This window comes from Falco biarmicus, chromosome 10 (assembly GCF_023638135.1).
Source record: "Falco biarmicus isolate bFalBia1 chromosome 10, bFalBia1.pri, whole genome shotgun sequence".
Taxonomy (NCBI): Eukaryota; Metazoa; Chordata; class Aves; order Falconiformes; family Falconidae; genus Falco; species Falco biarmicus.
The window spans coordinates 23,926,283-23,951,310 of NC_079297.1; the positions used below are offsets into that span (position 1 = coordinate 23,926,283).

Genomic DNA, 25,028 nt, shown 5'->3' on the forward strand with positions numbered 1-25,028 from the left:
TGTCAGCGCATCTCCTATGTTTCCCCAGGACCTCCCCGGAGGCAGCCAAGCCCCTCCTGCACCGCACCAAAGTGCAGCAGCAGCCCTGCTCGCGAATGGAGCGGGCACGGCAGCGCCGGTACGGGGTACAGTGCCCACTTATGGGGTTAGCAAGGCTCAACGGCCAGGTGACCACCCAGGAAAGGATAGTGGTGGCCCCTTTTGGGCTGCCCAGCAGCACGGCTGAGGACAGGTGCCCTACAGCCTGTGTCCCCAGCAGGTAGCACCGGGGAGGCCTCCGGGACCACACTGACACATCTCCTCCAGCTGCCCTGGGCAGCACCGGAGGAATATCTGGTTTATTCTTTCCCCATCCTCCCGAAGGGCCACACAGGCAGGGTCACTGTGCAGCCAGGCTGCCAGATCTGCAGCTCTGTGTGACCCCCGCTGGCCCAGAGGGCTCAGGAAGGCAAGGGGCAGAGCCGGGCACTAAGCTTGTAAGGGGAGAACCAAAAAAAGGTCTTTTGCTCTCATCCTGCCGTCCCTCCAGGCTCTCCTGGGACAAGCCACCATCGCTGTAGAGGCTCCCCAAGGAGCCAGCCATGCACCTCGCCGCAAAACACACCTGGGTGTTGTGGATGCAAGATACATCTCGTAAACGTCACCTTCGTAATAATATTCGTAATGAACGTACTGCCACACACTGTGTTAATGCTCTGTGCCTGGGAAGAGGAGACCGTCGCAGATTTGTTCTCAGCTCCTATGCCAGCCTCACTAGCTCTCACCTGCGACCACGCGCAGCCTTCCAGGCTTCAGCCACTAGGAAATTTTAACAGCCTTGTACTTAGTAGCAGGAGTTTAACATTGGCGTTCATGAAAAGAAAATCACTCCCAACTCATGTTAAACCACTTCGGCTCAATGGCAATCGTTAAACAACTTTGCTCTTTTTAAGTGCTCCTTCAAAAACCACAAAGAAATCACTCAAATAACAGTGGAGTAGATTTTTAGGTTTTGAAGTTGAGTACTGATAAGCCTGGTACCTAGGAAATTCTGCTACAATGCGAGGCAATAAACCCACGGTGTTAACAGAGGTACTTTAAAATACTCGGCACGTTTGCTCGCTTTATCAAGCGGCAGCTCTCTGTACGTTAGGTGTTGAGAACATCAATACAAGGATTTGCTTTATTCAAAGACAAATTTACAGCAGCTCTCAGACACAAATGATACATGCCAGAGCTACTGCAGCCACCGGTACTGACGTGCCAGCCCATTTATTTCTCCAATTTAAATGTTTAAGATGGTACCAGTCAGAGATCATACAAAGTTTGCTGCAAATTACTCATAGAGGATTCAGCTGATCTTTACCTACCTGCTGTGTAACTTGCACTGATTATTCTGTTCCTAAATAATTTCCTGATTTTTATTTAAACATTAGCAATTCCTGAAGCAAGCCCAGACAACTGGAGAGTGCGTGGGGAGAGGGAGCTACAAAAATCCCAGAGATTCCTGATGCTCACAAGAAATGCCCCTACCTCACTTTCAAGAAACCAGAACAGCTTCTAAAAGTGAACATGGCGCAGAAAAAAGAGGCTCTTGTCATTCAGCAAGTTCATAAAGTTCATGAAGCAGTATACTTAAAGTGCTGCATATTTAAAGATTTTTCAGCACAATCAATTATGCTTAGGAGAGCTCTTATACATACTTTACTTGAAAATAAAAAATGCAAGGGAGAACAGCATATTCAGCATATTTAAGTTTGCCTTGGTTCTGCAGGTGAAAAGAAAATGTGTGTGAACTTCTTCCTTTCCCATTCTGGTGCCAATAGTTTAATCCTGTAGCTTAAGGCAGACTCACTTGAGGGCTGGTCCGCTTTAACCTTTTAATAACAGCAAAGCACAGAACTAAAAAATCCTCTGAAGACAACCCATTAAAAGTTGGGTTAGTTGAAAAACCACCTGCCACTGTTAAAGCTGCACACTACATGCAAGACCATATAACACTTCTTAACTTCATTTAGCCACTGCTGTTAATTAACATCTGCCACATCTCCCTGACAAGACTATCCTCCCAGATACCCCTGTCTTTCAAAACTCTATAATCCAGAATCACAAAAAAAGTCACAAAACACTCTTAAAAAATTAGCAGAATTGGAAAAGGACTGTGTATTTTTCTGATACAAGACAGCGTTTGCACAGTCCTCTTCAAATTCAGGGATCTTCCCTTCTGACACCTTTCAACGTACTTATGGTTTATGCTACTAAAATTGTCACCAAAGTTAATTACCGCCTAGAGCCGTGCAGTTTCATTACGGTACTAGCAGAGTGTTTCTAAATTAGATTTGGGTTTGGGTTTTTTGTTAATAAAAACACATGTAACTTGATCAGTGTAAGAAATCCTTCCTGAAATTAGGAAAAGCTAGAAATGCAAGGCTGTAGCACATATGTGCTACAGCACATATTTTAAATGTCCTGACTGACTGCAATAACCTCCATCCTCTGTCCCCACCCTTCTACTGTACATCTTTACCCTGCAAAGCAAGGTCTTGCTCTCGCTTCTTTCGATCCCACAGCAGGACCACAGTCTTTCCTGCCTGGGCCAAGCCAATTGCCTCTCCCAGAAAATATAATCACATCCCAGTTTAGCATGTTCGTGTCTCCTGCCTCATCCTGCCTCCAGCCTGCTCCAGCCTTCTGAGATAGGAAGGCAGACTGCAAAACTGGTTATGATGCCGCAGCGGCGGCAAGCAGACCAGGCTCGGGAGCCAGAACTGCTACCGGGCACCGCAGAAAATGACTGCTGACCACATGCATGAAGACACTTACCCTGCAGCTCAGGTGAACACCCACACGAAGAGAAAGGCTGGAGCTATCGCTGTTGAGTACCACACTGGCAGCATCCCAATACCCGCAGTTTGGGAATCTGGCATAACAGCGTAGCTGCAGCGCTTTGAACTGCTGCTGCAGAATGCCTTCATATTGTCTGTGTGTGGGCATGTGCGCACATGTGCAGGGACAGTAACTCGGTGATTCCTGAATACAATTAGCATAAATCATCTTCAATAGCTCCGATAGCAGCTATTGACAAGCTTTCAAAAACGACTCCTGGATTTGATGGCAAATGCTTGCTAAAATTAGTGGCAATTAGGGGTTTTTTTGAATTTAAATGGAATACAACACTCCTTTCCAAAGCATGTAGAAGTCTTTAAGTAACATAGTTCTAGTATTAGTCACACACTGAGGACTGCGCTAGAATATTCTGTGCTACGACTCAGAATTCATAGCTGGGTTTCTGGGTGAATTAGAGCAACCCTAGAAGTTACTGTAGTTTACAGAACCATTTTACAAATCCCCGCATTCTGGGTCAAAGCTCAGAAAGAACAAGCAGCGTTAACGAAGTCAGTCACCACCAGTCAAATACGCTAAGGCACTTAAAGCCGTGACCCTCTGAAAAGGCTTCCTGGTCCTTTCAGGCTCTGCCCAGGCTGCTGGAGCAGCACACCGCTTCCCTACCTCCGGCTCTCCCTGTGACCCTTGGGTCGCCAATAAACTTCACCGACACCACTTCCAAATCTAAAGTACAAAGTACGCCACTTCGTTACCTTGCGATAGCAAAACCTCACCTTCGATGCTCTGCAGGAATTGAAATGCATCAAAGACTACTGTTTATAGTTGCGAAGCTCCTTATTTGTCAGGTTTTTCTGCTACCCAAAGCCAGGGGCACAAGCCAGGCAACCAGTGCCTTCTGCCTCAGTCATGCAGTCCCACAGCCCCAGGTATCACGGCGCCTCACAACGTGAGAATACATCCCATCAGATAAATTTTTCTGGGGTGCTAGACAGTGAGCTTCCACTCCGTAAAACTCATTTTGCTAGATTTCACCTCAATAAAAAAAAACACCTCTATTCCAACTCTCCTTCGGAGGCCAAAGCTGGGAAAATATCCCATGTAAACAGAAAAATAAAGAGCTATCATTTAGTATTCTGAACCAGAGTGGCTACTCGCCAGCTATCATATAAACATCACAGATCATGAAGCTCCTGTAACCATCTTCTTAATTTCCACCCAGCTATGTTTACGGGGCTTGTTAATACATACAGTGTGGCAACCGTCTTCCTACGCAGCTAGGAATTGGAGCACATTAAGAGAGAAACTGCAGAGTTCTACAGGGGCTGCAAACCAAATGATTATCAATATACTATGAAGTTCTATGAGCAAGTAATTTGTGCCTTCACCAAGAAAAAAAAAAATCCCCCTAAAGATGCTTCAGAGCAAACTGGGAAACTGCCAAGACAGAGTTTGTTAAGTGATGTTTAAACTTGCAGGTTTTGGAAGGAGATTATCTATTGAAAAGGTAGAAGCAGGTTTTCTAACATATATTCTGCAGAGTTGTTGGGTTTAGAAGAAGGTCACAGGAGCTCAGTAGCTTGAAATTCATTTTTGACACAAATTCCTTTGGAGGAAAATAACTAACTCACTGTTTCCTCCTCTTTTTTTTTTTTTTTTCTCTCCTTCTTTTGAAATTAATAAAGCAGCATGCTGACACTTAGGTTACCATGCTCACACACAAAATTCAGAGGACCAGCCTGACTTTCCTTTGCCAGAAGGCGCTCCTGACATTAGCAGGGGATATGCATAATTACACTGTAAGTTTATGAGCGAGGCAATAAACTGAGAGTTTTCCTGAATTTTCTTAAAATGACAGAAGTGCATTCTGGTGAAAATTGCATGGGAATTCAAACAAATTGCATGGGAAAAAAGCTTTACCTTTCTCATTATACTTGTCTCAAAACACCAATTTATTCTCAAATTGCTGCCAATTTGAACAAGTTATGGGGATCTTGCAATACAGACAGATATCCTTCTCAGGAACAGAGAGAGGCAAAACGCAAAGCCTGATCCACAGCAGTGGGAGGAGGAAAAAAAAAAAATCTTCCAGAGCTTCCGACACTGATGACTTCCAGTTTGATTTACCCACCGTATTTATAACACCTATTCTGAAATCTCAATTTCGTTTTCCTCAGAGTTGATACAGTTTATCATTTGCCTATGAAAAATGAAGCTCCCAGAAAGGGAAACCTCACCAAGCTTTAAATTGTTACCATTATATTTAAATTACAATAATGTTCTGTCAAGTGCTTATACTGGTTACATTATACAGTATTACACAATCATTCCGTTAATTTTTCCAACAACTGTCTGCTTTTTTTTTTTAAATGGCTCTAACATCACCTTCTTTCCAATCATTAAAAAACAAAAAAAAGAACGTAAAAGAGAGTGGTGCTGGTTTAATTTATATACTCATTATTTTTCCCTTATTTTTGTCCCTTCCGCACATAAAATTATCAGCAAACCAGCAACTGGAGATTTACTGTTTTAAACTTTAATTAGGGAACAAACATTACTGTACATAAGTAGAGAAAAGGCAAGTTCATTGAAAACGAAATGGATGATTTGTAGACAACAAAAGTATATTTTAAAGTAGCTTGTTTTTCTTTTTTTTTGGCATCACAGAAGTGCTGGAAGCCAGGAAGGAGTTTTGTTTTTTTAAATAATTACAAAAGGGTTATTTCACATCAAGTAATTTGAAGGATTTTTATTACAATGCACTAGTATTTGCACTAAGCAGACCGCAGCCCTCAAGACCAAGCTACTCCCTCTGCTACACAACGCACTACAGCAAGAGGGAAACGTGGACATTAAATTTGAATGTGGCTGCAAATGGAAACCTGTATCTATCCTACTCTTGAATCGAAAAACCTGGACAAGTCCATGCCAGCTGGTGGCATCCAACCTCACCACTCTCTCCTGCTGCGAGCCGTGACGTGTGGGAGGTCCTGGCTGGTAAGCAGCCCAGCAGAAGTGGGGCCGCGGCTGCGCTGGGGGGTGGCACGTCCCTGCACTGCGCAGGCTCCCAGGATAACCTGCGGCCAATCCTAGCCTGCCGCGTGCTCTGCTTACCCTGCTTTCTTTAGATGGAAAAGGCGGGAATACCTGAGCAACTATGAGAAGAGGCGGCCAACATCCAACTTCAGAGAAGGCAGAAAGCACCTTTACAAAAGCTGTGCAACAGTTTGTGAAGTTATTTTGCAAAACTTTTTTTTTTTCCCCAAAACTATTCCATAATCTGATGAAACACTGAAAGCAACAGGATCTTAGGCCAGGAACCTGAATTTTGGCACCGAGAGAACAGATAATCTGCCCTCTCTCTCTGTAGGCAAGCAGAAAGGAGGAAAAATTTTGAAGCCCTTCCCCGCTCCGCCTCTTCATCACAGTGATAAGCATCTACCACCTAGACAGCTGTAACTAACTATTAAGGTCTGATTAAGATGCTTTATAAAACATAATAAGCCATAAGATAGTATAAGCACATATGAAATATCTTATGAGCAACTAGCAATAATGGCTGAGGTATTCATAACTGTCTGTCTGATTTCAACACCTTCCCATAAAACCAATACTATGCGTGTCTCAAGCAATACTCCTTCCCAGAAACCCCTTTTCCCCGTCCAGATACAAAAGACTTGGGCACGATTCACTTTTGCACAACATTTTAAAATTGCTTAAACACCTCAGGACATGCAAGAAGGATGATAAATGTTTAACTCCACCGCCAGTGCATTTATACAGCAATCTTGTACCTTTGCGTTTGGGTTTTGAAAGAGTTTGGATTTGGGTCACCCCACCAAAGGTGACTAATAAAATTCTTCATGGACTTCAGTTGGGTAAGTTTGCTCCAGTTGAAAGTGCAGTATCAGAAAGTCCAGGTATGGCATTACACATACATGGTTACACTTCAAAACTCTACAGAATGAAGCAAACGGGTACAAAGGGTCTGAAAGTGGAACCTGGAGAAGAATACAAGAACAAAAGCAAAGTAAAAAAAACTTACAGGGACTGTAAACCACTTAATCCTCTGATGGCCTCATTCGGTACAGTCTTCAGCTGGTTGTTCTGTAGTGTTCTGCAAAAAGCCACTGTGTCAGTAAAGCAGAATTTGACAATAATCTTTATCAACAGTAAAGGTGACAGAAGAGCCCATGGTCCTGTTAAGGTTTCACAGACTTCTAGCATACTCAAAAGCACGCAGAATTATCCAGACCAGATACCCAAAGGCAACGATGAAACAAAAAAATGGCCTATTTCAGTTTTATTTACAACTCATTAATTAACAGCATTAATTTGCAGAGAACAAGCCTCTGACATAACACACTGAAATTCCCCTGGGAACTCACTGAAGAGGTTGAACAACTTAACACTAGTACAAATTTGCTACAATGAATGATATTTTATTATTTTCTTGTGAAATCACCCTATACATGCTACAAAATACACAAACCTCTAATTTTTCTTCAAGCCGCATCAATACACAGTGCATTAACAATTAATTTACAAAGTGTGTTCACAACAAAGCACCTCTGGGCACAACATTAAAAAGACACAGAATGAAACTAGAGCCAAGCTGAATTACGTTAGGCTGGGGTTTTGTCTTTTAAGAACTTCTCTTATGGGACAACATATTACTGCATGATGAACTCTTTTTTTATAAAGAGAATGTAAATGACTGAGATCTCGCACATTATAAATCTTACTAGATTTTGGGGCATACTGGTGTAAAATGCAAATGGACAAGTTAACAATTAATATCCAAGTCCCAAATTTTTCAAGAGCTGCTAGAATTTCGGGCATTTCTAGTGCCGAGCATCCTGACGGATGTACCTTCAAGAGCCTTGACATTCTGCATTCAATTTACAAATCATCATAAGTAATATTGCAGATGGGCAGTTTCCTCATCCATACCCCACTTATGCTGTCTCTTTGTGCTTCTTCTGTTACAACTTCTGGGTCCTTTTACACTTTTTTTTTTAACTATCTGTTTAATTAACTATCTGTTACCCTACTAGCAACTGAAAATATTTACATCAGCATAAATGCTACCATTTCTGGAGAAAGGTTTTCAAAATCCCCAACAACAGAAAGCTCTTTTTATCCTTAGCTATGGAAAAACAGTTGAAATTAATATCCTTATCTCAGAAAGGAAAACAAGATATGGGAAACAGGGCACACAATTCTAATTTTTTTTTTTTTTTTTTTCCTAATAGTCATTTTCACCTACAGAAGCATCAAATGATAGGACTTATTTCTTATCAGTGGTATGGGATGGTTTAAAGGTCAAACAGTGTTTTAAATCTCTGTAAATACTAGTACTACCTGTTAATGTCTGGGCACCTGTAAGTGTAAGTCATAGTAAGATGAGGGGGTGGAGGAGAAAAAGCTTTACATACACCTTTTAGGATTCTTCTGCTACAAAATATACTTCAGAAGCAAGTAACTGTTCTAATTAAACACAATAACTACAGTTTAGTCAAGTTCACCACTGCTCATCATCACCACTTACAGCAGGCTTTGTAACAACAACAACAACAAAAAAGTAGTGCTGTAATTTGGCGGGGGGAGCCAAGAAAAATTTTCCTCCAGCCTACCAGTAAAGAGGTTGGCTGTGCACTAAGCAAGCATACAGCTAGCTACGAAGCTCTAAAACCCGATTACTTACAGAACTTTGAGTTCTTTCAACCCAGACAAGGCCTTTGGATGGATAAAAGAAAGGTCATTGCCAGCCAGTCGCCTGGAAAAAAATTGCAATAATAATTTCAGTCACAAAATACAGTACTTCTACAACCATCTAACAAGGAAAATCACCAATATATCAAATCTTGCAAGCAACTAGCATTTTGCATTCAGTTATGCCATATTCATGATCTTCCAAGTTTGCAACAGTTATTTTAGCCACTGCACATTTTTCATGACAAGAATGCATTACTCTGCCTCAGGGATACACTTTTGCAAACATCCTAGGAAAAAAAACACAACCCAGAATGATTAAAAAAAAAAAAATCTTCTTATGGTACTAGGTTTTCAAAGTGCATTTACCAACTATTAACGTGATCCTCCGGCTCTGAGCATTGCTCTGCTGAAACACATGCTCTGGTACCCATGTGTTTTTAATTTATAGTTTTTAATCTATAGCAGTTTCTAAAGCAACTATGCAGTTCAGTACAAATGGCTAGATGCTAGCACAAGGCAGGGGAAAGTTTCTATGAGAATCACAAATGTGAAGATGATATTCACATGCAGGCAGTACGTTCACAGTGCTGACAATTGACAGGATGCCTGCTGACAATACCAAGACGTAATCTTGGTAATATTTCATCTTTTTGGTCAGCTATTTGGACAAAGTTTTTCAAGAAAGAAAACTGTTTTGGGGGAGGGAGAAAGGGAACAGGATCCTCAGCCGTGCTCTCTCACGCTCTCTCTCAGGATGTGGCCTGTTTCTAACTTAGACTGCTCAACACAAACACAAAGTAAATTGCGAAAACCCCCACGATATTGAAAGTAATAAATACAGGAGACACTGCAGAACACAAAGCAGAGAGCAGCTAGAACAGCTGCTTTCAGACAACTCATTCCCCCTTCCCCCGCTCTTTTTTTTCCTTCAATCTTTTTACCCTTTCCCTGACCGGCAGACCTTGTGTGGTCCAGCCTTTGTTGAGCGGCTAATAGTTGTGACACAAGGTATTTTTTTAAGGGTAAAAGACAATAATGCAGAACACCTGGCAATCCATAGCTGCCAAAAGATGCCATCGCTTCAGCCAAAGTATCTGCTTTCAGACTTGGTTCCATATCCCAGCTAAGCAAGAGCAATGGTGGAGAAGGTCGTGCAATGAAATCATCTCGTGGAAATGCTCCGTACAATGCAGGAAGTGTTAATAATTAAAAACCAGTCGATGTGCAAAGGTTACAGAATATCAAACCCCACCTCTGCTGCTACAGGGTGCTGTGAAGCAAGCCAGCCACACTAAGGGGAAAATACTATTTCAAAGAGGCAAGTGAAAGAACTAATAAGAGCATCATCTCAAGTACCAGCGTGCCAGAACACAGGAACATTATTACGTTTTTATTTTAGTCCCTATTTCTAACTACCTAAGAGGTTACCCAAAGTATTTGATGCCTACATAAAGGTGCTTGCAACACAGCAAATGACTTAATAACATGCTGCCTGATACAAAGGATGCTAGTTATGTTGATCAAATCTATTTGTCAAAGGTAGATTGCTTTATTTATAAGCCAAGGGAGCAGAGGATGGCTTCTTGTGAACGGGAAGGTGACCACAGCAGCAGATACTATTCCACTTTAGAAAACTGTGTTACTGTTATTTGTTAAAGTAGACCTTGCTAATTAGCCTTTGTATTCTTACGCCCACTCCAATCACTACAGCTATGGCTCCAACATTCCAAGCTTAAATCTCAGCGTCCTCTCCTAAAAAAAAAAAAAAAAGAAAAAAAAAAAAAAAAAGACACCTCCTGACTGCTGAGAAAAAGGTTGTCTGCATGGCTTGTGTATAACCAAACAGCTCTGAAGCCAGAAGAAAAATTAAAAGAATCAATTTATACTTATTCTTGAAATCTCCTGTCTGCAAACAACCTCAGGATTTCAGGGCTGTAACATTTTTCAAATACTTCGAATTTTTAACAGGACAGAAAAATTCTGGATGGCAACTCAACACTCCCCTAAAACCCATTTTGTTGTCAGTAGCTGCCAAAATCAACTGTATTAACTTTATTGGGAGGGATGTGGAGGGAAGTTTGCAGCATTTAATGGCTTTCTTTCCCAAGAAGTTCACTGTAAACAGAAATACTAGTGGCACATGCTGGGTCCCTACACCAGAGCACCACTAATCTAAAAATAAACACCTGTTTTGCAGAAGTGTTCAAAAACATCAAAATAGAAATCCTTAAATCAAGCAAAATTTAACAGAGGGTATAGCACCAAATTATTTTGGCACTCAGACACTACTAGTTGATGTTGATTACCTACCACAGGATTCCAGAAGCAGCAGCTCTGGTAAAGGCTTCAGGCAGCTCTGGCTGCAGCTCTGCCGAGACTCCCCGTTAACTGGGCCGGCGGGTGGCTCGGCAGGCATCTGCTGGAACTTCTCCCTCCCCCCGAAGAGGTGGGGGATTACAATTTGTTTTAAAAGAGCTAAACTAAATCCAGTTGAATGGCCTCCCCCAACCTCACGGAGTGTCACTAACACGAGCTACAGAGCACTGGAAACAAATTACAGCTGAGCCACAGCAAGGCTTGCTTGACTTCAAATGGCAAGACTTTGCCTACCTCAAGGCAACTCCTGTTTATTCAGCCTTTTTGCAACCAACCAACAGAAAAAAAACCCCAACACACAAAACCAACCAACCCTTGCAATCCATTACATTTCCGTTCCTCCTCCATCTGGCAACCTTCCAGGAAACAGGATACAACTAGCCAAGTGTGCAAAGGCTTTACTAATCAGTTTGCCAAATATACATTTATCATTCAGGCCCTAGCCTTGGGGAGCGTGGCTGCTTGTTCCACTGCAGCTCTCCAGCAGGCGAAGCCCAACGCATCACGCGCCGCTCTCAGCGCGCTTCCCTCTGCCGCGGCATGCAGCACCCGAGAGGATGGAAAGATCTCTTTACCTAACCAGGTTTGTTTTACAAGAGAGAAATGAAAAAATATGAGCATGCAATATAGCACACGTACAACATGCAAATTAAGACATCACTGAAATCGTCCAGTCAGGTTTTCCACATTACCCCCTTTCAGCATGCCTCAAAAATAGTTGCATTCAGATTTTCAAATATCATGTATAAACCAAGTGTTTTAAAAGGCCCACCGTTTCTCTCTCTCTCTCACACACACACAGAGTAAACAGGCTAAGGATAATCACAGCTTCACCAAGCCCCAAAGGCCAGCACAACAGAAAAGCAGCAACTTTCCTCGCTGCAAGACTCACTAACCTGCTCAGGACCAGCTCTGGAAACTTCTTCTCTGTGGTGGGACAACTTCATACCACAACGAAGCAGCACCCGAAGGCAGCCCTACATTCATGCAGCAAAAGCGATGTAACCATCCCTCTCTTCATCCCGAGTGGAAACAGGTTCAGAGACCTGGTCCAAAAGTCCATGTACTGTTATTGAGTCCAGGCACATCCCCATTAGTTAGAGCTCCTTCTCCAGAAGGGAGAGGACTGGAAAACAGGTTCACCCACAGAGACACTACAGGCAGGACAGACCACTGTCAAGAGCCCTGCTACGCTACAAAAACTTCATTTGCTGTCTCTTCTCCAGGCATCACCTGAAGTGGGGTGTAAATGGGTATCTCACTGGACAGGAGCTTTCCTGCTACCTCAATCCTGACTCCCCTCATTTGGAAACTCTGCCCAGGAGCACAGGTATCCTGAATTAGTGGATCTGAGTTACACCCTGGAGGTTTCTGCAGCGGCATCACAGCTGTAACCTACAACTACATTCCGTACCTTCCTTCTAGGTCAGCAATCTCCTTGTAAAAGCCTAGTATTGAACACCGTAGTCCTCTACTTTAAAAAACTGAGTGTTCCAATGGGACAAAATTTCTGTGAGTTTGGACAAATTCAAATAGACAGAATCTCTTTCAACACAGCAGGACAACAGAGTAGGACATACAGGGGACAAAATACTTCCGCTATCCCATCATATACAGGTGAGCAATAGCCTCTACTCATTATTTTAAGTGACACGGCCAGTGGTCTCCAGCTGCAGAGGTCACTGTTGTTACTACACAAATCATGATACAGTCTGGCTGGGGCATTATTTTCCACGGTATCTCATTCCCAGAATACGGAGCAAACATAACGTTTTGCACTGAAAGTCTTCTGAAAGCAGCAAAGACTGCCTTCTCTCTTCTGGGAACTTAAAACTTCTGCAACTATGAATCTGGCAACCCGGCTGCATGTTAACCAAGCCAAGTTGATCACTGATGTCACGCCAAAATCAGGGAGGATGTCCCAGGGATACATTTTTGTCTCTAACAATTAAAACCATCACTCTCGTTTTGATAGGATGAAATACAAGCTACCTGGAAACCTCTCTTCTTGTCTTGCATGCCAGATGGCGGTGAACGTCAGGTTACTTGAACAAAGAATTAGGTCTCCTTCTGTCCTTCCGGGTATCTCATGCACATACACAAAGTGGTTTTGCTGTGTTGTTTTTTGGGGGTTTTTTTGGGGGGTTGGGGTTTTTTTTTTTCCCCTCCTGGTGGTATTCTGGGATCCTCCTAACCTTATCTGTCCATCTTGTCTCTGGTAATAATACACTGTCTACTTTTTCCATGGATCAACTGTAATCGTACTTCAATGAAAACTCGTATTAAGGACAGAGATTGCAATCCTGGCGTGTCATAGTAAGTCACCTGATTTATTATTTTTATTTGTACATCAGCTGCTTTCTGGTAAGACCTAAGACTCCTAATTCAAGATCAAGTCAAGGCTGAGCTTTCCACATCCCTTACAGACCATGCACCACTGCCCCTCTGCCCACTCAGGATCTTTTTAGCTCTCCAACTTTTACCTACCTATTTTCATCCCACTGGAAAGTATTTCATTGCTTCTCCACTTGCACTTTTGCGATTTCTCTAGGGTTTTGCTGACTTCAAGCTATTCTGCCATCCTCACATGCCTGTCCCTAACATCACCATTTTCAGGGTTCTTTGTGCTTCCGACACCAACTTGAATTTTACTTCATGCTCTCCTGAAACAAAAGTAACCTTTGAAAATGCCTCAGACACACCGGCTGGGGATCATGGATTCAATTTTCTCAAACTTAAGGAAAGAGCTTCAGGTTCCACCTATTCCAGAAAAGCAGCCACTGCGGAACAGATTTTGGTTTCCTTAAGAGGTGATGCACAGTTAGTTACGTGCCACCATTTATTCATCAAAGATTGAAGCTTTACGTGAGAGGTACGGTCATCTGCAGGAGAAGAGCAGGGGCTCACCGCATCCCCCGAGCCGAGACCCCCTTCCCGGCCAGGGCGCATGCCTGCGCTGACGGCTCCCACCCAAGCTGGGCAGCTGTGCAAGGGGCCGGGCTGGTCAGTGGAAGCCGTTATCATCGGACTAAACTTCGTTTTGCTTATCTGCGATTAGCAAACAGCCCCTTTGGGACTTTTGTCAGCTGCAGCCTGCTACACTGCTGTGAAGCCATCAATAACCTACAGACTACTACTCCCAATTTTTCCACGCCAGTTTAACTAAATGGATACTTTATTCTGCTGCTGCTAATGGAAAAGGCATTTGTATCCTTCTCCTTTGCTTGCAGTACTTTCAGTATTATACAACCTCACCCACTATTTATAAAATCATGAGTACAGAAGCCAAGACGCATCAGGACCGAAAAAGAAAGCGATTAACTACAACCAGCACTGAAACTGCACCAACTCCATCCAGCTGAGTAGGCACTTCTCCTCCTGAGCTTTTCCTTTCCAGCATTTACAGCCCTCTCACAGTTATACTGGACTTCAGGGTAATAACTTGTTTTCAAAATGCATTCCTTGTCTAAAAAATTTAAAATGTCTAAGTAAACCGAACTGATAGATTAAAAGCAGTCTAAAGCTTGTCCATAAATTCTACTGTTAAACTGTCAGCAAGTCGCCGGCACCCACTGCAAGACAAAAACATGGCTCTATGATATTGCTTTTCAGGGATTATCAAAGAATATTTATAATTATATTATTTTCTTGTCAACAGGGACATAAATTATGATGGATTTTGAAGAAAGCAAGCATTCCCATCCATGCAAAACATGCTCTATTTTTGAATTTGCAAGTGGTATCTGCATTTGGGCAAGACCTCCTTGAAGCAGAGCCCCCAGGCTACACCACATATGTGCTGAAGGAAATACATATAACCTAAAACAATTATACAATCAGAGCTGTTGAAGCAAGCTGCCTTTGTGGTCCCAGCTAGTATTCTCCAGCAAAAAAACCACATGTTTGTACAAATTTTCTAACAAGGACATGTCTTAAACAATCAACAACACCATGTCTTGAAAATTGGAAGCAACTCATCTACAGCAGTAATGACAAGTTGTTCCAGCAAGCAACTTCGATTTTTCTCACCTCCAAAGCAGAAAGCAAACTACTTTTTTTTTTTTTTATAAAATGTGCCACCATCTCCCTAATTGCCTTTGCACATGTTGCCCTGTGGTAGCCCTTTCCCTCCATAGCTACCTCAAGGCGCTCGGGTGAGCCTCCATATGCTGATGATACAGGTTCTGCCGCTCTGGATTTCCATCTCCCTCTAATTTCTCACTGCACAATCATCAATCATTACAGACATCACCGTGTTTACTCGAGAAAGAGCTAACTGAGACAAACATTCCATGTTTCTCACCATGACGCCCAAACTTAAGCACTTCAGTGGCAGAGTAGGGGGGAGGCGGCTGGTTTTCAGGATTTTATTTCTTCTTCCCATCCCCTCAAAAAGCCATATCCAATATTAAAATTTCTGCTTTTCAGGGTGGATGCTGAGAGATCAGGGGCACTTCACAGTGCTGTAAGAGCAACCTCCACAGCAGTGCGCTGCTGCGAAAGCAGAGGGGAATCTGTAGTGGACAGGTCCAGTTCAGAGGAGTCCGGCACTCAGAGATCTGTGGATTCGACACCAGCCTCATCACGAGCAGCACAGAGGGCAGCACATGAGGGAGACGGGCTCTCTGCTGCCCGTACGGACCAGCAGATGGGCTGCTACACTGCACTGACAGGAGCTCTTCCAGCATCAACACGCTCCTTCCAAATGATAAATAACATTTCACTTACCTAGTCTGTACAGCAGAGACACAGAGATGAAAGCAACCAAGCTCGGTCTTGATCAACTAGGAAAAAAACTGAATCAACTACAGATTTGTGCTTTTAGCAGAGAGTGCTATTTAGATGTTCAGAAGATTTCCAAGATCACGAAATAAGCTGATCGTTAGACACGAGAGTGTGAGAAAATGACTGCTGAGATAGTAAATCCGCAAAGTTGCTCCAATCTTTCCGTACCATCTCTTGCCTTGGTATTTATTGGCTTTCCAGGCATGGGATCTTTTGCACAGCTATGCATCTAGCAACTGACACTGCAAAATGTGGAAGCGGCTTAAATCTACGTGTATTTGGCAATTAATCCTCTGTTACCAGTTTTCTAACCACTTCAGATACATACTGGGTAAATACAAGCCCCAGGTTTTGTTGACAGCTTCACAATGAATGACCATAAAGAAATGGGAGTAATTTTCAGTATGATTCTTTGTTTCAGACTTAAGTCAATTGTTAACCTTCTCTCAGCTGGGGGGAAAAAAATTAATATCAGAATCATCTAGAATTTTAATATAGAAGGCCAAGAAAAGAACTTTACGTGAGTACTGTTACCACTTCCATGCCAGGACAAGATCTGCCAATGCTAATTAGGCAAGAGTACCTCAGTACTCACAAAAAACTTAACAAAATATAACCACCCAAGAGGAGGGGAGGAAAGAAGGTAAAAACAATTACTTTATTCCTTATCATGCCTTCTTACGGTGACGTACAGTGTTGCACCATGACACTATGATGACAGAATGCACCCAATTACTTTCTCAGAGCACAGGGGCAATGCATTTACCTCCAACATACAGGATTTTTTTTTTCCCCTGCTTTTCCATCTATCTAAGGTTTTTGTGGAGCTACATGTGACTCTTTTTGAGGCCTGAGCCTGGAACCGGCCACCTGCTTGCCTGCACACGTACATCTTTTGTCCCACACTCAAATTCCTGCACCCAAAAGGTGGAGGTAGACTGCATGGGACGAGCACTCTTTGGGGGACCCTACCTGGACAGACGCAGCACGAGAGCTTCTGAGGCTACTGCTCAGCCTCCAGAAGTTTCTTATCTGGTTTATACGTTCTGACAGCCCCAACCTGGCAGCTCAGGCAGCATAATAAATTCAGGCTCGTAAGACAGGTCTTGAAGCATAACACCACCACAAAATTCAGCCTCCAGGCCATTTAGCCAAGCCAGCTCCTGTGTGCATGCGCATGTGCAAATAACGCTGAACACTGAAACTCGAAGACGACAGATAAGGAAAAAGTTTCGATTCCCTCTAAAAGTACTACCAGCGTTGGGAACCTTACACACAACCATGCCAACATTCGAAATTAACATGTAGAAACAGAAACTGGAAAGAAACTTCCTCATCTTCTAAAACCAATGGAATTTACTCAACCTACTAGCATCTGTCCCCACAAACAGGAAAAATATGCAACTGTTAGACACAGTAAGAACCTTCCAAGCTACAGAAATAACATTCTTGTATCAGAAAGATTGAAACTCATCCAGAATCAAACTGATTTAGGACTTGCACGGTAAGAAAACACTAATTAAACACAGGTTGCCCAACATGTTTTTAAACATCATTTAGCATCTAGTGCAGACCAAGTAGGTGAAGTTTAAAAATATCTTAGCTGACTGTGGTTAATTCTACTTGGGAGTCTTTGCCTAAAGGTTTGTCTTGACTAGAATTCGAAGGTGCAAGTTACAACACGCACTTTCTGAAGCTCCGGTGCACACAAGGCAGCAAACATCTCTAATGTATGCTAGCTGGTCAAGTCAAAGCTTAAGCTTTAAACTTGCTACCACACGTGAAACCTACACCTTGCATTTTCTTCATTAAAACGTTACCTCTCGGAATTCAAGCTGAAGTAACTGAGGAAATTACCTCCTCCAGCTGTTCAAATATTCGGAGCTGGCAGATGGATGAAGAGCACTCATCGGCTTCCAACCCAACGTCACCCGGCTATTTTTGAAATATCAACAGAGGACGTCTACGCTGGCTGCCTTTGTAACACAGCAGCTGAAGAGAGCTCTCGTCTCGTTCCTCAGTCTCTGCTAGTGGGGCTGAATAGCCAGATATGCGGTGGTAACGTCTCCAATTGTACCAACTAGTTTCACAGGAGAGTGTTTAACCACAGCCTCAGTTCCCACACATCAGCTAGCTAACACAAGGCATCAGGACAACTTTCCTCATGAAGATCCATCATTACCTTTTCTACTCAAAACAAGCCCTTCGTCTCCATTCAGCTTCCAACGACAAATCCTGAATGACTCGTGTTTATGATAGGGAGAGAAACTGCACCATCTCATCAACATTCACATGCCACCTTCAAGACACTATGCTGAAGGACAGAAAAAAGCCTCCTTCCACCAGACGTTCCAGAGCCGGGTGAGGAAAGACACTGCATCCCAAACTAACAGCTCAGCCTTGGTGGCCTTGGCTTAACTCCAAAACACGTCTTATTCATAAAACCAAAGTAATAAAAAATGACAGACACTCCCCCTCCCTCCCCAAGGATAATACAAGTTGGTGCCGATGCAGGTATTAGAAGGAAGGGGACCATCTAAATTACACACTGAAACAGATACTACAAAAGCAAGCAGCTGTGACATTTCAGCCAGGTGGTCATCTTCAGCTGCAGAGAAGAGGAAAAATAACTCTAGACATTTCCCTTGCAGATATTCCCTGATTACAACCTTATGGCAAAAACACCTCATTTTCACTGCCAGTATGCATTTTAATTAATCCTTAGGTTCTTAAAACATGCTTTGTCAATTAAAAGCTGTGATCAGAGACTCTCGCTGAGGGTGGTGGTGGTGAGGGGGGAAGGTAAGATGTTTAAGCAGGACCTCTTAGTGCTGTAATCAGCATGGATATAATTAAATAGTCAAGCAAATGCTCAATTGCACTATTTCTTTCCCTGAAAAGTCACAGTTGCATGTGTGCGGTCTCTCACTTGCCATTTATTCACCTCTCCAAAAGCAGATTAGCATTGTCTTTCAGAAAAGCGAAAACTTTCTTCCTTTTATCACTTGATTTCCCTAACCATTCTCACCAACCATTAAATAAAGATCTCCATGAAGTTCTTCCCTTGACTGGAAAAAAAAAATAAAAAAAAAATGTATCTCTGAAGGTAGCGTCACAGAAGCGAAACTATGAACAAAACCCAGAAACGCAGCAGACCCTGGCATCAGCACACATCTCGAAGGTAACTGAGCACTGCTGCCTCTTGATGCTTTTCAGGAGGGATTATTTTCCTCGCAGTATTACTGGGCACAATACGGTCTTCAAGACCACAACAGTCAGAGAGCATCCTCCCTAACCCTTGCTGGAGAAGGTCACAGTGCTGGCCCAGGACTGACCGGTTGCGGGGTGACCAGGGCTCCCCTTTGGACAACCACGTGCTTCTGTCACGGACACCCCACTGACAGAGAGCAGGACAGCTTGCTGCCCTCTGCCTCCCCACCGCCTCGCACGTGGACCAACAGCCAGACAAGCCAAACCCTCATCATCTAAACCTTCCCCGCCAGCGCATAGCAAGTAATACAACAATATTTTTAAAGGGTTAAGAGTGGAAATCATAACAAGGGTAAAAAGTCATTAACTCAGGGAGACTTTCGCCTTATTCAAGTGGTTCGACTGTCTGAAGCTAGACTGGAAAACTGGCCAAAAATAAAAATAATTTTGATTTGCGTTCCTTGATGGGAGAGTGTCTTTTTAGGGATTATCATAGAGTTCAAATCCTTCGGATTACTTTAGAAAACAATATTAGAAGGAACTGCAACCATTTAGAAAAGCATCAAAACATTAACACAGCCTGGCTCTCCTAGTTAAAAATTCACACTGGAAACTGGTTTCTGCTCTCCAAAAAAACCCCATTATCTAACTATATTTCCCTCTTCTAGCTTTCTATAAATACTTTAAGGTGTGGTTAGAAAACTGTGGCCAAGTTCTTCAAGGATTTTTAGTTTCCATATCAAGTTCAGGGCTGCAGCATATTTATGTTAGCATTTTCTGGAGAATACACTTCATTAACTGCTGTGGCAAAACTGTTGGTGGTCTGCTCCTTGCTGACTCTGACCATTGCTGTTTCAATCACTTGCAAATTACTTCCAGATGGGTATCAGTTACACAGAGATGGAGAATTTTTATAACATTTATAAATAGTGCAAGGATCCTACAGACATATGATAAGCGTGCTACACGGTGACACGCACGGCGAGGCTGAGAGCAAGTAGGGCACTTTCTCAAAGGTACAAGAAGTGAGATTATACTGCAAATTTGGTATTTCTCAGGGGAGTCAGTTCCCTAAACACGGCTATTTAGCTCCATTTCAGTTGTCCTCTTCCACCTGGCCCCCAGATTAACCCAGCACATCTAAAAACAGGACAGGATGCGTAAGTCAAAGCGCCCAGGTCGCTCCCCCTTTGGTGACATAGAAGGCACCTTTTAATTGAGCAGCCAGCTTTTACAAGTCTGGTACGCTGCTTCTTTCCTTTTATTTGCTAGTGTTCACTTTAGGATTTGGAAAAGCATCCTCTGAAGTCTCTTCAGACTACCAAATAATTCATTGCATTAAGGAAATGACAAACCCCTTTTTAAATGGCTCCTACTATGATTTTTTAATCCCATCCTCTTTATATGTGCTCTGTGTAAGACTCAGTTGCCTACATAATACATCTAATTGCCTCCCATTTACATTCAATTAAATTCTGCGATACTATTTTGCAATATTAATTAACTAACTCTGCCAGGGACTAACCTCCCGCAGCATTTGACAAACGGCAAGGCTAAAGCACGGAATAAAGGGAAAGGTATCCGGGGCTGTCTTCTGGACAAATCGCTTCTCCAGTCCATAGTGGTGTGGGTACTTAACTGCATTCCCATTAGTTCGTGGGATTTTCATTTGCTTTAGACATGCAATTCTGGGGAAAAGCTCTAGATGGAAAAGTCACTTCTAGCACAGATTTCAACACCACTTTGCGTTAACTATGTCTCTTTTTCTTTGGTGTGGAGACTCACACCCAGGTTTCTGTGCTGAAAAAGCAACTTTTCCTAGTGCCTGGCAGTCAGAATCTGGATCAGTTCAACTATAAATAAAAGCCAGGAAAAAAGTTTGCAATCATCTTTAGAGTGGAGAGGGAAAACTGTGCTTGTACCGTAAGAAGTACGACAGTTTGGGGTTTTCTGTCCACAACCAGCAAAAATAAAGACCCTGAAACTTCCGTGCCCTGTCCCACAGAGAAAAAAAAAATGGGCAGAATATAGCAAAAATGTGTCCGGTACTGGTGAAGGGAAGCTGCTTTTGTTTCAATCTACTTTGTAATATTCCCTCTAGGAAGAACATTAATTGAAGCAAGGGAACCTGCAGTTTACTTGTGCATGGATGACCATAACCAGGTCTTTAAAGAAAAGGAAGAAACCTTCCTCATTTCACTCTTGATGGGCATGGCCAGAGCCTCTGCAAAGAGGCTTCTCATTTAACGCAGGCTGCTGCTGCAAAACGTCACTAACAGCTCACAAGTCTCGGTTACCGGCTTTCAATTGAAAAGTACCACACACAGATACTGGCTACTCACAGCTCTGCTCTCATGGTCACTTTCCTGTCTTTCTGCATCTGTGAGAGCTGTTGAATTGGAGAGTTTTTCTTTTTAATCTTCCTGGAGATTCTCCTACCTCTGCAGCTGCAGCAGCTAACTCGAACATAAAATGAAAACTATATTTTTTTCTTATTGTACTAAGGAATGATCATCAACTCAAGTAAGTCTAAACATTTGGCAAGTATTATTTTTACTGTAGAGTGGTTGGGGTTTTGTTTTAGTTGCTTTAACGTATCAAGTAAGCGTGCTAGAAATGATTTAAAACTTCTGGGTGTTCACAGATAATTCTGAGCTTAATGCTAGCCTGTTTTTTTCACAAACCAAAATACCAGAATTTAGGGGGACAATGAGGTACACGTAGCAAATGGCGCTTAGGCAACAAGCACAACAGGCGATGGCTGAAGGCTCTGCCATTTCTATTTACCTCCTGACACACCCCAGGGTTTATGGAAGTTACACAACATGCACGCTCACCAGTTAGGTTTTATTGCTTAATTACTTATAGGGAAGAAATGAAATCTCCCAGTCATCTGGAGTTGGGAAAACGGAATTCTTTGGGTTTTTCAACTTTCAGTGTAAGCCTAACTATGAAGAACTTGGAAAAAAACTGGACTACAAATGCAGTCTAACAAAACATACAGACATACGGCAGCTTTATAAAGCACGTAGGGAATGCTGGCTAGTGTATATTCTGAGCCAAGCAAGCCTTCCCAGGCTTCCATTTCTTTTTTTTTTTTTTTTTTTTTCTCAAATTAAGTATTCAAGCCATAGAGCCTTTCTTAAAATTGTGTCCTTTACATACATGCAGCATCTGAAATCCTAGATCTACTTTCTTTCATGAGATATTTTCAACTATATCTCAAGTTTAAATAATACCCAAGACCAGAGGGAATAAACCAGAACCTGTTAAGCATGAAATAAGGTATCACAGACAATTCATCTGACATAAATAAGCTCAACTGCACTTCACAATTGTACTGACCCAAGTCTAAACTACTTAAGAGCCAGGGAAAACACAGTTATTTAAATGAATTAGTAATGGTAGTTGCTACATTATCAGGATACGAGACACCAAAATTGTGAAGGAGAGGTAGCACACCCTACTAGACTAACTAGCATAGCTGGAGTGCAAGGAAGAAAAACAGAGCAGCTTTCAGGAACGCAAGCCTTTCTTCAGGAGCAAGTGATCCATCTCTTACCAATTTCTCAGTATCTTTGTTCCAATGAGGTGCAGTGGTTGTACTGGTTACAGCAAATAATCAGAGTCAAAAGGCTTTATTTGCCATTTTGCTATGGGGTTAATTTATCCTGTTGCCCTCTACAAATGGCTTAATTTCTTTGCTTGAGTTTCCTCACCTGTCAAGTTGGAAGAATGCTTCCCTACTTCCTAAGGGTTTGTCTCTTTAGGGACACGAGCTGTTCCTTCCCTAAGGTGCTTTTATTGAAAGATCTCTCAACACAGCATTCATAGCTCCAGTGTAGCCAAACTCACAAATAAAGACAGCTTTACTTTATATTTTAAATGCCCTTTGATATGAAAAATGCCGACACTGAAAATTCAAGAGAAGCAGAGCAAACTGCAATGGTGATGGCTTATGTCCTGCTTATTACTGGAAGTTCTCAACACTCTCTGGCAAAGGTTGAACCATTACCCTCTCCTCATAGATAAGGAAACTAACGCACACAGAAGTCACTTGTCACATAGTAGTACTTACTGAAGTAATTAAAAGTCAAAGCCTTCTCCCTGTTCACTGACTCTGAAACCCATCTAATTCAGGGCGATGCTCTGAAAGGGTGCTTCACCTCTGCAAAGGCATCTCAGTTACCACTTCAGCAGAACACCAGGCATGTGAGCCTCAGTGCAGCTCAAGGATTCACAAGTCCAAGTATCACCTAAGTAAGATCTTAAAAAAAACCTAAAAACAGAGCAGGACAAGAGGGAGATGGGAACTGGAGAAATAATTTCTGCCAGAGAAGCTGAAAACAAGCAGCCCTGTACCAACAGAGCTTCAATTTCTGACATCGGTCAGGATGGGCTCGCGAGCACTGCAGCTGCAGCCTACGGGGGCAAGGAAAGCAAGCTGTTCAGTAAATGATTGTTTTCTCAGTAAATGTTCAGTAAATTTTATGGAACTTATGCAACAGCTATACTGTAGCTCCTTCGGAAACAATGGTAATTACACACCTCTTGTGTTATCTTTGGATAACACCGTAATTACTATGTGTCATCGCTCTAGCCATGATTAAAATAATTACCGTAAAAAGTCCCTTGTAAGTAGCATTTACTGTTCCGGTTTCCAAACATGTACAGGATTTTCTTTTTTTTTTTTCAAGTATATAATTGCTTTTCTCTGTTCACAGCTCAACTCAACACTATTTCCCCACCCACCTTCCACTTCACGCAGCCATCTGATGTTGCAGCAAAACTCTAACATGTGTGAAATACTTACAGCTCTTCCAAGTAGGGAAAGTTCTTGAAGGCATCCTCTGGTAGCCTTGTGATGTTGTTCATGCTGATATCTCTGGAGAAGAAGAAACATAAATTTATCAAAAAACAGTAAGGGAATTTTACACTCTAGGAAAAGAAGGAGAGAAAAAGAAATCCCAAGCAGAAGGTATAATAGAAAAAAAAAAAATTCTAGCATCACATGGTAATCTCTCTTTCTAGAAATACGCATGCTCAACTTTCAGAGCACAGTAATTTGAGAATCCAGACGCAACAAAAGACCTACATAATGGGAAGCTGATATAAAAGTTTGCTGACACCTTTAAGCAAAGTAATTCACTGTGAAACTACAGGGTATGCATGTTTGGAAGAGGATCTACAGTACAGTTATCCCCAGCATTATTTTTTACCAACTTACACATGCATACAATTTTAACACAGATTATTAAGACCGCTCTAAAACCACAGCATATGAAAAAATTAAAAAAAGAAAAAAAAAGATTGTGACCACCCACAACACAAATTTCCATCCCACAATGTCTTTAAAAAAAATAACAATAATGCATGCATTGGGTCTTAATAAAGAGCTTCTGGCAACATGGCTTTTGGAGCAACTGACAAGAATAGCAGAAACATGTCCTAGCTCTACCACAGTCATCTTTTTTCTACAAAACCTACAGAAGTCCTCGAGGTAATAGTTTTAAGCAGATTTCACTCAGTCCATGAGCAGAGACAGGCCAGCAGCAAGTGCTTACATGATAGGTATGCAGACCTGTTCAGCCTTTTTTCTTTCCAAAGGAGCAGTAAGTGGCAAAACTTGGTGCCATCACCTCAGCTCACACCTACATAACCATCACAGATAATCTAGTCCTCAAGCAAGTTATTACTCAACGTGAGTAAAAGTAGCAAGAAAACAATTCAGTTTGATAATTAAACTCATAACTGCCTAACAATTCATGACATAACCCAAGTTCTTTCTACTTGGTTACTGGTTTGTTGGTTTTTTTTTTAACATGTTGTTTAACGAGCAATTCAGTGAGACTCCTTAGTACAGCCCTGTGATTCCTTCTGCTTGTCATCTTCCACACATTGTTCTCTAGCATCCACATGCCACCTCCCCACATATTTTGGGTCAAAAGCAAACAAACCAAACCAAACCACCCCTTCCATCTCACTGACTGTCAACCAGTACCACTGAAGAACCTGCATGAACACTTGGAGGGCTGGTGACTGCATGCAGGACAGCAGATTTTGTTTGCCACCTAAAAAGCTCGGCCAGCCCTCATCTACTGCTGGGGCATATGTTC

At 42.3% G+C, this 25,028-nt stretch overlaps 1 protein-coding gene across 3 annotated transcripts in view; it reads right to left on the bottom strand.

Moving 5' to 3' along the window:
• LGR4 (leucine rich repeat containing G protein-coupled receptor 4) overlaps positions 1–25,028 on the bottom strand; it is an 81,548-nt gene that overhangs the window by 22,385 nt on the left and 34,135 nt on the right. For all 3 annotated transcript variants that reach the window (XM_056354036.1, XM_056354039.1, XM_056354037.1), the window contains exons 2-4: positions 23,726–23,797; positions 8,531–8,602; positions 6,869–6,940 (exon numbers count right to left, since the gene is read on the bottom strand). In XM_056354036.1, coding sequence (XP_056210011.1) covers positions 6,869–6,940; positions 8,531–8,602; positions 23,726–23,797 — 216 coding nt within the window. The remainder of the gene's footprint in view (positions 1–6,868; positions 6,941–8,530; positions 8,603–23,725; positions 23,798–25,028) is intronic.